Below are 16,153 nucleotides of genomic sequence, written 5' to 3' on the forward strand. Positions count from 1 at the left end.
CCATCACTGTTATATAGAATCGAAAATTTAAATACAATTTTAATTATATTTATTTTGAGGGAAATGGAGAAGTCTGATTAAAACAGAGTTCTGGAATTCTGAACTATAAAATCTAATCAAACAGGAAAAAGAATGTACTTACGAATAAACATCGTTGTCCACAATTATGCCTTCTGTTAAATGGGGCCATATAGCTGCTAAATGGAGTTCACTGGAAGGAGAAGCATTGCTTTTTGTAAGTAGTTTTGAAATTATAACAAAACAGGTATTAGCATAGATCCAAACTTCAGAGTTGCAGAAACAGGAAGTTACTAATGAGGTAACTCTTAACAGTGCAGGAGGGATTATCTCAAGACCAAAACTATTCAATGATGAAAAATGGCCTGAAATTGATGGTGAGATCTTGCATCACTTTGGGAAAGAAGGATATGTAAGCCTAAACCACGCTTAGCACCACTTTGAAGAAAATAAGGGAGAGAAAACCCTCCCAAACTTGAGGAGGGGAGGGGGGGAAACCAAAATCCCCGCATTATGTGTGACATAGCTGCACTCACCTATCAAGCCCCCTAATTATTAAGTATGGTCTTTAGTACCAAAAGACTGTCCATTACTGGAGTGACTGAACTGCAAAAAAAAGACATATTCCCATTGGTTATAGCAAAGATGAGCAAATGGCTGCTATATAATTCGGTTTTTAAACTGCCTGTGGAAATCCAAACTTATTATTTTACAAATACCAATGTTTATTTTTTTTTAAAATATACCTATGAGACCCAATATTTTCCTATCGCTCACTGAATAATTTTAAAGAGAACGTATGCATGCCTATTCATTGCCATACTAGCACTGTTGTATTGTGTTCTCTAACAGTGAGTTTACAAAAGAAATAGATCTGGTAACTTTAATACATAGACAGCTATTACATATTCAGAGATTTATCAAACACCTTATTATATGTTACACAATGTTAGTTGCATAAGCAACAGTTCTGTTAAAAAGGCTTCTCAAATAATAATAAAAAAAACTTCTTACCTAATAGGATCCTCACAGGCACCAAATGGTAATTTCCCAAATTCTACGCCTCCGACTTCACCTCCAACTAAAGCATCTATATCTATTGGCAAAACATATAGTTATGTTTGTATATCTATCTATCTATCTATCTATCTATCTATCTATCTATCTATCTATCTATCTATCTATCTATAATCTAATCTATCTATAAATATTTTGTTATATTATTCAACATTAAATATTTAATATTCTAATTCCTATCACCTGCAGAAAGGATGACATTGCCACAACAAACCAGTAAGACCATCTCAGACACAAAAGTTTAATCTTCCGCTTCATTTCTATTTTTTATCAGGGACAGTGGGGTGAAGAAATTAAAAAAAAAAAGGTTTCGTACAATTTCTACACAACCTCTTCTTGAAAAAAGTTCAGATTCTTCAGTTTGCAATCATTAGAATTATGGAGATGGTAGCAGAAAATATGTGCAGATAATCCTTGACTTAACTGAGTCCAAAATTTCTGTGATGAGGCAGCTCTTAAGTGAATTTTGCCCCATTTTATGACCTTTCTTGCCACAGTTGTTAAGTGAATCACTGCAGTTGTTACGCTAGTAACATGGTTATTAAGTGAATCTGGCTTCCCCATTAACTTTGCTTGTCAGAAGGTCGCAAAAGGGGATCATGGACCCTGGAACACTGCAAAGGTCGTAAATATGAACTAGTTGCCAAGCATCCAAATTTTGATCACGTGACCCTGGGGAGGCTGCAATGGTCTTAAGGGCGAAAAATGGTCGTAAGTCACTTTTTTCCGTTCTGTTGTAACTTCAAACGGTCACTAAATGAATTGTTGTAAGTTGAGGACAACCTGTATCAGTATAATACGTTCTTGAGCAACTAAATCTACTACAAAGAATGAAGAGGAATCCCAATGCATGTGGTAGCCTGCTAAGGTAATAATGTATGAATGCTTCATTTTACAGGTAATCCTCAACTTATGAGCATAATTGGAATAATTCTTTGACATTATTTTGTGGTGGTCATTAAGCAAATCAATTTTGCCCAATAGGTGTTTTTTTTGCCAGAAATCAGAAGTAAATGTCACAAAAAGCTAAAAATATCATAAATTGTGACCACATGACTGTGGGATACTACAAATGATAATACAGGGGAGCCAGTTGCCAAGTACCCAAAATGTTATCATGTGAGCATGAGGGTTGTGTGCGTGTGTGTGTGTGGCCACCATAACTTTGAAACAGCTCATAATTAGCTTTGGGGGCAGTTTCATAACTTCAAATGGTTGTTGAGCGACTGATTGTAAGTCAAGGACTACTTGTGTATACTGTTAATATTTTTAATATAAGACAGTAATAGAGAGGATATAAAAACTTATCTAAGGGGTCTGAATGACACTGTTTAAAATCCCTGTGCAAAAGATTGAAATGGCACTGGTTCACATAAAAAGGCATCAGCTCACTTTACCTAAACCAGGGGTCTTCAAACTTGGCCCTTTTATGACTTGTGGACCTCAACTCCCAGAATTCCTCAGCCAGGCATACTGGCTGAGGAATTCTGGGAGTTGAAGTCCACAAGTCATAAAAGGGCCAAGTTTGAAGACCCCTGACTTAAACCAAGCCATATAACAGTCGGTGAAAACATGTGCAAATCAAGCTCACGTATCAGCAGTCAGAAGAAAAGTCTAAAACAATTCCTTAACACAGATTCAATACAATAGAGAAAATCAGAAAAAGGCTCCCTCGGGACATTGTCCAAAATTCTTCAGATATGTGGATTTTAATCCCTCAAATTTCCCACATGAAATTGAAATTGAAGCCCACAAACATTCAGGTCAGGGAAGGCTAAACTCTTCAGCTTTGCTTAGGCTGATAATTCTTATTGAGTTTTTTTTATGTCAACCATGGATGTTTAAAAATATTTACCATGAAGGCTGATGACAGCAGGGTATATATTACAATCAAGGTTTCAATCAACTGAGAATTCAACCATTTACACAATATACAATATACACAGACGTAGATCGGGTATGGTATGGCTGTATGTCACAGAATGTAGAAACTGTGATGGACTTGCTTCTAACAACAGCAGCAGCCAAGGAATCCATGACAGAAAGCTATTAACTATGTTGACCTTGGGAATTTATATTATATGATGCAGCAGGTAATGAAATACCTCTTAAAAGGCAAAGCCTTCTTGTTACTTACTATCAACAGAAGGACATTATTAAGTTTCAAAAAAATTCTACTGCTGTGAAATTCTTTTATTTGTGGCATAGGTATTAGAATTTTGACACTAATATTTGGAATCCGGTTTATATTTTAAACTTGGGGATTTAATAATCAAGATTGCAAAAAAAGACAACATTATAGAAGAGAATATTTGTAGCGCAGGAGTGAACTGTGGAATCCTTGGTGCTGTCTGAGTTTCTTGCAGACGTTTCATTACCAGACTAAGTAACATCATCAGTGCAATGCCTAATTTACCTACCTTGGTATGAAATGTCTGCAAGAAAACAGCCAGGGACACCACAAATAAAAGTATTCTTTGCTATTGAGTTTTACAGTGAGGAACCAGTCTTTTTCCCCCCTTACCCTAGCCTCAAAGCAGATGTCATATAATATTTAATATTTGTTAATCTTTTGTTTGTCCTATAAACAGAACAGGGAAAAGAGGAAAAGAATCCTTGTTGCATGTTTTTTTGGTTCTGATCTACTTTTGTACTAAATTCCACAACATGAAATTAAAATAAATCAGTTTCTTACCTGGAGGTTGCTGAGGCCAGAAATACTGCTGCCAGTCTTGAAGTATATATGTCAGCCTAATACTTATATTGATTGCAGGTAGTGGGGTTAACGGGCAGCCCTGGAAAACATACCAATAAGAATAATCACAAAAAAATGTGAGGTCCAAGACATTCGGCATTCCTAATCTTTCAGTTTAACCCAGATAATATAACAAAAAATATTTCTAAAGGATAAATTTTCAAGATTGTGTATGAATAATTTTTGCAATCAGCTGAATTCTATCAACGTCCTTCTGAACCACTTTAAAGTTCAAACTAAGACTGGTTCACAAAAAAATGTATCTCTTGTGAGCATTGTATTTGAAACGACAATTTGTGAGATGAAAGACTTTTTCCAGGCACTGGATATGTGACAAACAACAACACAAGTCATTTTTAATCATTCTATACATCTATTGAAGTGAAAAGGCAAAACTTTAAATTTTGAAACTTTTCCTTACTTATACTGTTCATATTTAATCAGATCAAAAAGAGTAGGAATAAAAACTAAGGAAAACCAAAGTCTGAATAATTTATAAACGGTACATGAAATAGCACAATCTGTAAAAATGTTTAATCTGCATGGCATTCTTGAGTAACTTCATCTTAAGTGGCCTATTCAAAATATAGGTAGTCCTTGCTTAATGACCATTCATTTAACAATTGTTCAGCTACTACAGTCCTGAAAAAGTTACGTTCAATCAATCCTTGCATTTACAACCATCGCAGCATCTTTGGGGTCACATCATAGTAATCCAGGGACTTAGCAATCAGCTCACACTTACAACAGTTCCAGCATCCTGCAATCACATGATAAATCATTTCTGACCTTCCCTATTTGGCTTCTGACAAGCAGAGTCAACAGGGAAGTTGGCAGAAGGTTGCAAGTTGTGGTCAAGTGATGTCTCAGTTAATGACCATAGCAAAAAAAAGATTGTAAAGTCAGGTACAGTCACATGGTGCCTCGCTTAGTGAACACAAAAATTAACTTGTTTTCTGGTCCCTACTGTGGTTATGAGTTGAGAACTAACAGTAGCATAAGATTTGCTGCACTTGCTACTTTTGGAAAGATCATTTGGGACATATCTTCACGTGCCTACCATGTGCATACACAAACTATACTCACAATCTTAGATTTGAAGATGTCCAACAATCCAGATAAGTGACTGTACTGACTGGGTACTTTGCGAAGATGAACCATTTCAAAGTCAGTTCTGACTCCAGGACCTTGACATTCCCCAACGTACATTTTCCGGCTTCTGTGATGAATTTGCACAAATACTGGCACCTGGCTGAAAAATATTGAAAATGTTTTCCAATAAATATGATTGTATTCTTGGAGGACTAGACCAGGGGTAGGCAACCTTGGCTCTTTTATGACTTGTGGACTTCAACTCCCAGAATCCCTGAGCCAGCATGGCTCAGCTTGGAAACCTCTCCCTTTCCCCTCAGCATGGCTGGCTCAGGAATTCTGGGAGTTGAAGTCCACGAGTCATAAAAGAGCCAAGGTTGCCTACCCCTGGGCTAGACTGATTAAAATCACTAGTGTAGAATTTGAGGAAAAACCACACTGAAAACTCAGCAAAGAAGCAACTTTATGTAATTTCTATTGTTTCCTTGTTGTCAGCATCTTGTCTCATTTCTGCAAGCTAGTAAAACAAGGTTCTTCATGTGCATCTACTTTGCTACAACAAAGATAATGCAGGGTTATAACACTTAACCGTACCACTTTATATAGAAATCAAGTTCCATTCCCTTCCGGTGCTAAAGATATTATTTAGCTGGATAATGAAACATCTGCACAAAAACAACCAAGCTCAGGGAGCAGCAAGGACTCCACAATTCAACCCAGAGCTACAAATATTCTCTTCTATTGGTAAAACTTTACTTACCAGCCTGTGTTGCCCAACGCAATAGAAACTGAACTCAGAAGGAGATTACATTTGGATTCGCTAAGAACTGCCTCACTGTTTGCTGCTGGTGCAATAACTACAAGTTCACGCAAGCCATACCTGGAACAAATGAAATATTCCACTAAATGTAGATTTCAAAAATTAAGAGGATTAAAATGCATCTATCTCTTATTACTTAAACATAACAACGGTCCCTCTGCTAAGCCCCACTAAAGATTTAACGTGATCTAACATCAGACAAAACCAATATGTTAACACTCTTCTTTTTGATATCTTGCATTTCATGACATAAACAATTATAGTCTTAAGAAATGTATTATTTAATCATAAGGGGAAAAATTCTTACAATAATTTCTTCAGTTAAAATGTAAGATTTTAAATAACAAACATACCATCTTACTAGACAGTGAGCTCTAGGAGGGAAATCATTGTTCATGCATAGAAGATCTTGCATAGCAACAGGAAGAGCATCTGTTAAATCATTAAAGATGAAACCATTAAGTCTTTTAAGGTTTCAACCGAAAAAAGATTCTGATTAAATAACCAAGGTGGGTAATATGATTTTTAATCCAATTAAATGAACAATTAAATGAATAAGACATTAATCAGTTTAATTATTTTACAATTGTAAATACTAGGTAATTATCCTCTTAAAAACAACTTTCACAACTACTAAATAAAAAAAATAAGCATATTAGTCCTTGGTTTTGATTTTGGGTCCTTTGGATCAGTCAGTCCCTGGACAAGTCCTTGCATTTTTCTGGCAAGATTTTGGAAGTGGTTTGCCATTACTGCTTCATAAGGCTAAGAGTAACTGGCCTAAGGTCATCCAGCTGACTTTGTGCTAGCTCAAACTGGTACCAAACTACACCAAATTAGTCCTTATCAAGCTATATATTTGCCTCTTCGAGAATCTAATGAAAATGGAAGTTGATGCCTTCTTTTTAAAAAAGTTACCATGTATGCTCCTTTAATGAGTAAGCTCTCAAATATGTAATTTATTACAGAGTATGACACTGTCTATAAGTAATAACTTCATAGTGTATCACATTAAAAAGTGATATTGTGAGCAACCCAGAGTCACTTGAGAGAGATAGGCAGCATATCAATTTAATAAATAAAAAGTAGATGCTATGAGCTAAAAGATTATTTGAGCAACTGAAAATATACCTACCTTCTACTAGTTCATCTTTTGTATTTTTATCACTTGATTTTTGGACTAGATAATGATGTGTCACAGAGAATCGAAAATCAGCAAAAGTAATTTCATCAGCTTTCTCTTCCCATATTTCAGTGGTATATACACCCTATATATCAGACATAATTGTGTGATCAGAAAAGTTATCTGAAATACCTTTAATCACATTTCATAGGAAATACCACAGTAAAAATCTACTGTTACTCCCCCAAATTTTTTTTTATTAATATATTCATTCATATAAAAATTCTGCAAAATCTAACAAAATAGAAATATAATTTCATTTATTTCAACCACTATTGGCTCATGTTCCTAGCCTATTAATTAGTACTTTTGTTTCATTTTAAATCAAAGTAGATATAAATCAATGACTTTAAAAATAAATACCTTTTCTTAAGATGTTTCATAAAAATGATCACACTCCAAAGACATAATGAACAAATATAATCATATTCTCTTACTACTATGGAGATGAAATACAAATTTTAAAATCCTGGCAACTAATCTCTCTATAAAAGTCAAGAAAAAGAAAAGAATCTGAAATGATTTAAAATACAAGGGAAGAACAGTGTGAATATAAAAAAAGCAGATGGAGAGAGGAACTGAAAATGAAACAAGTTGAAAGTATTTCTGCAGTCCTAATAGAATTAGTATTATCTATTTATGTAGAATCTTTTTCTAACTTGCAAAAATGAAACTAAATGCCAAAGAAACACACAATGATGCAGCCAAAAATATAAGATATGCTTGTTGAAGCATATCTTATATTTTGAGATAACAGTTGAGATACAGTTGAGATAACTGCATTTTCTTTGAATATGCAGGACCTTGAGATGAGTAAATATTTTATACAATTTTTTTTTCTTCTTGAAGACTGACTTGCTTGTTTGAAACTTATAATGGACTTTTCAAATTATCATTTGAACGAAAATATTATTACATTATGCCAGTTTATGCAGCTAAACAAAACAAGTAATATTTTACAAAAATAAATCTATGCAAGGAAAATATGTAGAATATAGCAAGAGGCAATTAAAGACTTGTTTAAATCCTTAAGTCTCAAGAAATTTTTGATACAGTACCTCATCAACATAATTTAGTAAACTTTAGTACAATACACACTACCCAGTGTAGGAGATCCTACACAGAGATTTTTGGATAAAATATAAAAAAAAGAAACTGAGATATGTATAAATAATCCAGGGGGAAATTATCCCAAGTCTTGATGGAGAAATGTTGATAATTATTCCATCATATCTACTTATGTATCAGCAGAAGAATTTCCATTTCTTAATTGACAAAAATTATATAAAAGGACAAATATTTTACTAAATATTTACAAGTAACAGCAGCAAACACTACTTGATCCATTCACTTTGTTGATGACACTCTTAAAAAAAAGTCACATCAGTGAGCTGAATCACTCAAACCTTGGATTCAGAAACACAGTAGTAACCCAATTTTCTGCTGCTATAGAAGAATGTTCTCTTCCTCTATTGTAATATACTCAATATCAAAACTATAAAACATTTGTCAAACTCTGTATAGTTTGTATAAACTGTATAAACACACATGAAAACTACATTCACCACCATTTTAAATTTCTTGTAAATTGGCTAAAATTTGTTTTATATTAAAAACATTTATAACTAATGTAGCAAATTCCAATGTGCATGAACTCAAGGCTTTTTTTCTCATAGAACACCCAGAACGGAGTTCCGGCACCTTTTTTGGATGGAACCTCCAAAGCAAGGCGGGTTGTATGATGTGTGTGAGTTCCAGCACCTTTTTTTTTTTTTTTTTTACAAAAAAAGCACTGCATATACTTATTCTTAGATAATAATTTATTCTATATTGTTTCTGAAGCTAATGAGAACTAAAAAGATTAATATAATTTAAGAGCTGATTATTCCAATTCTCCTTGTATAACTCTTCCAAACATTCAGAACAATTAATTGAGCTAGAACTGATTCCGTTCCTAATGACTTCACAAGTTTGCATTTGCTTGCTTGACATTTAAGAATATTCCATTTTTTGTATTTAATGAATCTGAAAAAAACCCAATGAAATAATTGCTTTATAGGGCATGTACCTTATAAATGTGACATTTATATCGTTCGATAATAAAAAATATGTTCAGATTATGTGAAACGACAGTGTCCTTTTACTAAAATTGATCACAGAATCCTCCTAATTAGTGAATACACATTTAAATAATTAAATAATTAATGTGACCCTCCCTGCTAGCAATTTAAATTATTTGGTAATTTAGATCAAGGCCACACTGAATTTTCACATGTTGACTCACTGTGTCTTACTTTTTCTTATGTTTACATTGGCCTCTAAATAATTGAGAAGCAAACATTCTTACCTTTTCTAAAGGTTTGCCTGAAGAAATGTTAATAAGTTTCCAGTCATTCAAAACTTCTTCAACTCTGGAAATAAATCTAATGAGAAAATGTTTGAAAATCATTAGTATTGTAATCCATTTTTCTAAAAATAAACATAATTCAACAACATACTTGCCTTTTTGCTTAACATAAAGGAAAATTCATATTTTAACACATTTTTCCAAAGTTTAAATCAACAGTGATCAAATAGTGCAGTGGTGGCGAACCTATGGCACGGGTGCCAGGGGCGGCACTCAGAGCGCTCTCTGTAGGCATGCGTGCCGTCGCCCCAGTCCTAGGCCTTCAGCTGGGTTTTATAAAACCTTTTTGCTTTAGGCCTCCGCCACCGTGTGCAAAAAAAAAAAAGATTCAATCAATCAGTCAATTTCAACTTCTCGCGGGGAAAAAAAATCTTGCAAAGTTGGGATTGATTGAACTTTTTAGTCCCACCCAGTCTGCCGTTACCACCGCAGCCACGCCCAGCCAATGGGCCACACCCACCCGGCACCCGACGATGCATAAGTGTGTTTTGGGTTGCAGTTTGGGCACTCGGTCTCTAAAAGGTTCACCATCACTGAAATAGTGGATTACAAAAAGATCAAGACAATTTGTTACACAAACCATTTATCAGACCTAGAGCCTTTCAAACTAATTTATGATAATTCCAAAGATCAGGAATCATCGCAAAGTCCTATTTAGATCCACAATTGATCATATTCAGAAAAAAAAGCTTAACTGGCAGATATAATTTACAAAAAAAGTGTATTAAAGAATCAAACGTTATCAGGGCAATATCACATAAAGCATTAAACGTAAATGTCATTATCCTGAATTGGCATTCCAGGTACAAGCATAACTCAACAAAAATTAATAAACAAGGAAGTCAAAAGTAGTGCTGACCCAAGGACGACAAGTAGTCCTCAACTTACAACCCACAATTCAGCCCCAAATTTCCAGTGTTAAGTAAGGCAATTGTTAAGTGAGTTTTGCCCCATTTTACAATCTTTTTGGCAGAGTTGTTAACCAAATCACTGCAATTGTTAAGTGAATTATACTGTCATTAAGCAAATCTGACTTTCCCCATTGACTCCGTTTGTCGGAAGCTGGCTGGAAAGGTTACAAATGGTGATCACATGCCCTGGGACAGTGCAACCCTCATAAATACACGTCAATTACAAAGCACTCCAATTTTGATCATGTAATCAGAGTTGCTGCACGGTCGTAAGTGTAAAAAACAGTCGTAAGTCACTGTTTTCAGTTCCACTGTAACTTCAAACAATCATTAAATGAATGGCTTTAAATCAAGGACTACCTATACTTTGAAATGGTGAATCTGATCCTAATAATGATATGAATTCATCAAAAACAGATCTTTTACATTCAGTTTAGCCAAACTGATGGGCAGATTATTTTGCAAGTTGTGTAGCTATTGCATCCTCTGTTAGGACTCATTTTCGTCTACTTGATCACTGTCTAATGACATTTGCTAAAGATAACAGCTTGATCTGAGAGAGAGAATAGAGCTTGAAATAATAACATGTATGGTTATGTTAGCATAGTGGTTACGTTAGCACCTTGCCCTGTTAACATAATGGTTATGTTAGCACCTTGCCCTGTTCATTTTCCATATTATATTTAATTAATACGTAAATATTCCTATGCATATTCCTCTTCCTTGCCTTGAATAAAAAAAAAAAGCGTGCACAAAATACTATTGCACTGAGATGCCAACTTGATTAATTTTCCTATTAATACCGTACAAAATATGTTCCATTGAGTGTAATGGAATTTATTTCTAAGAAAGCATACTCAGAATTAACAAATGAGTACTTCTAATAAATATTGACAGTAGCTGAAACACAAACCATTACTTGACTTCATTATATTAGTCATAGCTAGATATCACATTTCTGCTTAATATACCATAATTTCGGAGCATCCTTACACAAATGCTGAAACAGGTTCTTAAATAGAAACTATTAATAACACTTCTGTAATTAGTAAAGATAGTTCATATTTTCACCCTGTAATATTAGACAGTTGTTATATTCTATATATACTGAGTCACATCCCTTAAGCAAGGAACCTGATAGAACCCAGAAAAGAAACAATTCTCTATCACAGCACTGACCTAAGGAAACAACAGCCTTCCACCTCCAGAGATTCGAACAGCCCTAATGCCATTTTCCTCACTGCTCAACAGCAAAGGCTCTCAACCTTTTTTTTTTTATTCAGGGCACCCTTTAAACTTCATTTCTCTTTGTGACACCTCTCAGCGTCGCTGTTAGCTGGAAAAAAATGTACTTTTCTATTCAAACCATTTTTTTCTTCTGTTCAACTATGTCCTATTCTAGCAGTTTTCTTGGCAAGTTTTTTTTTTAAAGAAATGGTTTGCCATTGCCTCCTTCCTAGAAATGAGAGAAAGTGACTAGCCCACAGTTACTCAGCTAGCCATCTGCCTAAGGCAGGACTAGAACTCAGTGTCTTCCAGTTTCTTGCCTGATGCCTTAGCTACTAAACCAAGCTAGCTCTCTTACTAATTTCAATTGTGTTGTATAAAAGCAAAGTATTTTTTAGCAACTAACAAAAATGATCAATTCTATGCAGACAATGAATCAGCACTGAGAATAAGATGTGAAGATTATGACACAAAGATCATATGCCTGGCAATTAAGTTTGGGTCACTCTCTCAAAAACTTACTGACACCTCTAGAAATGTAACAAGAACCCTGGAAGGCTATATAGTCCATGATGAGAACCATTGCTCTATACTTTTGTTTTTCATTCTATACTCTCCCCAAAGTTATTGACAAGTTGAAATTTAAATAATAAAGAAATAAATAACTATCCCAAGCAATTTTGTTACAGACACTGTATTAGCATTTATTTTACCTGCTTTCCAAATATTTGCTCATATTTGTCTTCTGTATCTTTAGTGAACTCAATCATTCACCCAGCACAAACAATATCCTTACCATAACTGAGTTACCAAATAATAACCAGCAATATAAGACTGGAAACGTATTTGTATATCCAATATTAAGTAACCCCACTGGCAGTTAAAAGAAAGAAACAGCAGACATTTCATATTACTCTGAGAAGCACAAAGCTAAAAGCACAAGCCTGATGATGATGAATGTGATTTCATCGAAACGTCGCTATGATACTTCTAATCTTACACGGGAGAAAACCCGAATGACCAAAGACTCAAATATTAAGTAAATATATATCAATTTACAGAAGATGTTTATAGGTATCCCTTAAATACCAGAGACTCTAAGCAAAAAAGGGCCTTCAATGGAACAACCTGGGTTTGCCCAGCTGGTAAGTAAGTATGCACTTCCCAATTCTAGAATAGATTAGAATAGAATAGAGCTGGAAGGGACCTTGGAGGTCTTCTAGTCCAGCCCCCTGCTCAAGCAGGAGAACCTATACTATCTCAGACAGGTGGCTGTCCAGTCTCTTCTTAAAATCCTCCAGTGATGGAGCGCACACGATTTCTGGAGGCAAGCTGTTCCACTGGTTAATTGTCCGCACTATTAGGAAGTTTCTCCTTAATTCCAGGTTGCTTCTCTCTTTGATAAGTTTCCAACCATTGTTTCTTGTCTTGCTCTCTGGCGCTTTGGAGAATAGTTTGACACCCTTTTCTTTGTGGCAGCCCCTCAAATACTGGAATACTGCTATCATGTCACCCCTGTTTCTTTTTTTCTTTAGACACTAGACCAGGGGTAGGCAACCTTGGCTCTTTTATGACTCGTGGACTTCAACTCCCAGAATTCCTGGCTGGCTCAGGAATTCTGGGAGTTGAAGTCCACGAGTCATAAAAGAGCCAAGGTTGCCTACCCCTGCACTAGACAAAACCCAAGTCCTGCAGCCGTTCTTCATATGTTTTAGTCTCCGTTCTAAGAATGCCTTACCATATTTTCTTCACAACGGCGGCTGTTACGAGTCCTCGCCTCCAATGTGACCCACCACTGTCGGCAACCGCAACACTCCAACGAACTCTTTCCCGCAAGTTACCTGTTTACATTTCCTCGCCTAAAGCTATCCGACAAAGCAATTCCAGATAGCCTCCCCCCCCAAAAAAAAATCCAGCACAGAAGTCAGACGAAAGCCCCCGGGAGCAGTTAGCCCCCCCCCCCAAAACATAACCGCACCCATGCCAACGCAGGTTAAGAGGGGAAAAGGGGACAGCGCGGAAAGGTGAGGCACCTACCTCTCCCACTCGGAGGCGGTGGTGAAATCCGTGATCTCGAACACTTCGGACTCCGGCTGTGGAAAAGGAAAAGAAGGAAGCAGCAAGTGAGGCACCAAGCGGGAAAAGAAGAGCGCTGGCCCCGCCGCGCCACTTTCCCGCTAGCCCGAAAGGAGAAAGAGGGGGGGGGGTGTTTCAAGCGGTGAACCAACCTCACTGTCGGCCGCCATCTTGAGAAGCAGCGTCCCGAAGGGCATGATGGGAGGGGGACAGGACGGCGCGCGGCGCGGCGCGGCGCGTGGCAAAGCGGCGCGAGGAAGTGGTGGTGGGGGGGGCGGAGGGAAAGAAGAAGCTCTCCGTGGAGGCCGGAGAGCCTGAGGGGATTTTTCTCCCTTCTTTTGTTGCCGGGTGGCGAGTGTAGGGGGAGGGGGGTTGTCTGTTTAGCCTTGGGATGAGGAAGGCCTGTGGAAATAGTCCCGGGCGGTCCGTTTTGTGTTGTCGGGAAAACTGCAGGAATGTGATCAGGGAAGTCACCCTCCGTTCACAGATGTCCTAAAACAGGGTTTCTCAACCTTGACCATTTTAAGGCATGTGGACTTCAACTCCCAGAATTCCACAGCCAGCGTTGCTGGCTGTGGAATTCTGGGAGTTGAAGTCCACATGCCTTAAAATGGTCAAGGTTGAGAAACACTGCCCTAAAATGTTAGTTTATCGTTGCAAAGATGAGCGAATCGATTGGGGGAACTGAGAGGCAAAAGAACGAAGGAGGTGCTCCAGCTATATGGCACAACCTTCTGGGGATTTAAGGCAGGGTGCATTGTTTCCTCTTCGCCTCGCGAAATACTGGCTGGCTTTAAGTCATCCTGGGAATTTCTGTGGCGAAGGAGAGATGGACCCCGATGCTGAGGCAATAAGAGACTAGGCCCTGGGGCATCTGTTTTTCTCTGTGTCACCTCAGTACTTAAAGAAGTGTTCTTTAATCATACACAAATTAAATGCGTAACTGCCGGCCCACGGGCCGGATGCATCACGCCAAAACCGCACCAACCCCATTGCCGGCAATGGGGAAAAAAACTCGTAATACGTTGGGACACGCCATGTGACGTCGCGAGTTTGACGCCCATGGCGTAAGGATAGGTTTCCTTTTAAGTCAGTGGTTCTCAACCTGTGGGTCGGGACCCCATTTGGGGTCGATCGACCATTTCACAGGGGTCGCCAAGCAAGGCTGTCCGCCATTTTTTTTGTCCGCCATTTTTTTCCCCCTTTTCCGGCGGGTGCCTTACCTCCCTTGGGCTGGGCCAGCTGGTGGTCGGCCTGCTCCGTCTCTGCCGCTTGCCAGCTATGCCTCGGCCGGCGCAGGGGGCAGAACCACGCATATGCGGCGCTCCCGGGCAGGGAAAGTCCTCGACTTACAACCGGTTGGGTAGTCCTCGACTTACGACCGGTTTAGTCCTCGACTTACAACTGGTTTAGTCCTTGACTTATGACCGGTTTAGTCCTCGACTTACGATCGGTTGGGGTCGCGGCATTAAAAAGGTTGAGAACCACTGTTTTAAGGTTTGTTGTAATTACTTCTGAGCAACCGGTGATAAATAATGCTTTGTCTCCCTCCCTGTCTCCCATACACGCACAGAGAGAGAGAGGCACTCGGATCCACAGTGCGCAGCACACAGACGCCAGCTACATTTATCTGCTTATGGAAACCTGTAAATAAATATAAATAAAATGCAGTCCTCGTTTGAGTTGCCCAATCCAGATCTTGAATGACAAAAATCAGCCAGTCTGAAACTTTTAACATTTTAAAGAGGATTCTGACTCATGGGATGCAATTAAAACAAAAAAGTTAACAGTAGAATTAAAGTGATTAAATATTCACCAAAAAATAAATATCATAGGAGTGAGATTGTGTACTATGGTTGTGAGAGCTAAAATCTTGGCAATGTCAGTATTACTTAAACCAGTGGTTCTCAACCTGTGGGTCGGGACCCCATTTGGGGTCGATCAACCATTTCATGGGGGTCGCCAAGCAAGGCTGTCCGTCATTTTTTTCCCCCTTTTCCGGCGGGTGCCTTACCTCCCTTGGGCTGGGCCAGCTGGTGGTCGGCCTGCTCCGTCTCTGCCGCTTGCCAGCTACGCCTCGGCCGGCGCAGGGGGCGGAACCACGCATGCATGGCGCTCCTGGGCAGGGAAAGTCCTCGACTTATGACCGGTTGGGTAGTCCTCGACTTACAACTGGTTTAGTCCTCGACTTACGACCGGTTTAGTCCTCGACTTACGACCGGTTTAGTCCTCGACTTACGACAGGTTGGGGTCGCGGCATTAAAAAGGTTGAGAACCACTGACTTAAACCTAGACCAGTGATGGGAAATCTTTTAGACACTGAGTGCCCAAAAACCGCCCCTGCCCCTGCTTCACCCCCTGCCCGTCCCTGCTCCACTGCCCGTTCCACCTCCCACCCGCCCGCAGGGCCACCTACCGCCTTTATGACCCGCCACAGCAGATCGCTCTGGTGGCCCTGCAGCACCATGGCAGCCATGCCCTCCATCTCTGCCCCGCAGCATTGCGCGATGGGGCTCGAGGGTGGAGTCTTGTCCCCACTGCCCGGCTGCCATGTCCTTGGCTATGCTGCTCTGTGCGGGCTGTGCCC

General features: G+C 38.5%; 1 protein-coding gene across 1 annotated transcript in view; it reads right to left on the minus strand.

The window, feature by feature from the left end:
• The window catches only part of RAB3GAP1 (RAB3 GTPase activating protein catalytic subunit 1), a 32,170-nt gene extending 18,422 nt beyond the window's left edge, over positions 1–13,748 (minus strand). The window contains exons 1-10 of the mRNA XM_015812442.2: positions 13,719–13,748; positions 13,528–13,583; positions 9,293–9,368; positions 6,898–7,030; positions 6,116–6,194; positions 5,703–5,822; positions 4,937–5,102; positions 3,791–3,890; positions 1,033–1,114; positions 143–211 (exon numbers count right to left, since the gene is read on the minus strand). Of these exons, the coding sequence (XP_015667928.2) occupies positions 143–211; positions 1,033–1,114; positions 3,791–3,890; positions 4,937–5,102; positions 5,703–5,822; positions 6,116–6,194; positions 6,898–7,030; positions 9,293–9,368; positions 13,528–13,583; positions 13,719–13,736 (899 nt within the window). The 5' untranslated portion in view covers positions 13,737–13,748. The remainder of the gene's footprint in view (positions 1–142; positions 212–1,032; positions 1,115–3,790; positions 3,891–4,936; positions 5,103–5,702; positions 5,823–6,115; positions 6,195–6,897; positions 7,031–9,292; positions 9,369–13,527; positions 13,584–13,718) is intronic.
• Between the last annotated feature and the right edge of the window lie 2,405 nt (positions 13,749–16,153).

Source organism: Protobothrops mucrosquamatus, unplaced genomic scaffold, assembly GCF_001527695.2.
Source record: "Protobothrops mucrosquamatus isolate PMUCROS unplaced genomic scaffold, P.Mucros_1.0 scaffold84, whole genome shotgun sequence".
NCBI lineage: Eukaryota > Metazoa > Chordata > Lepidosauria > Squamata > Viperidae > Protobothrops > Protobothrops mucrosquamatus.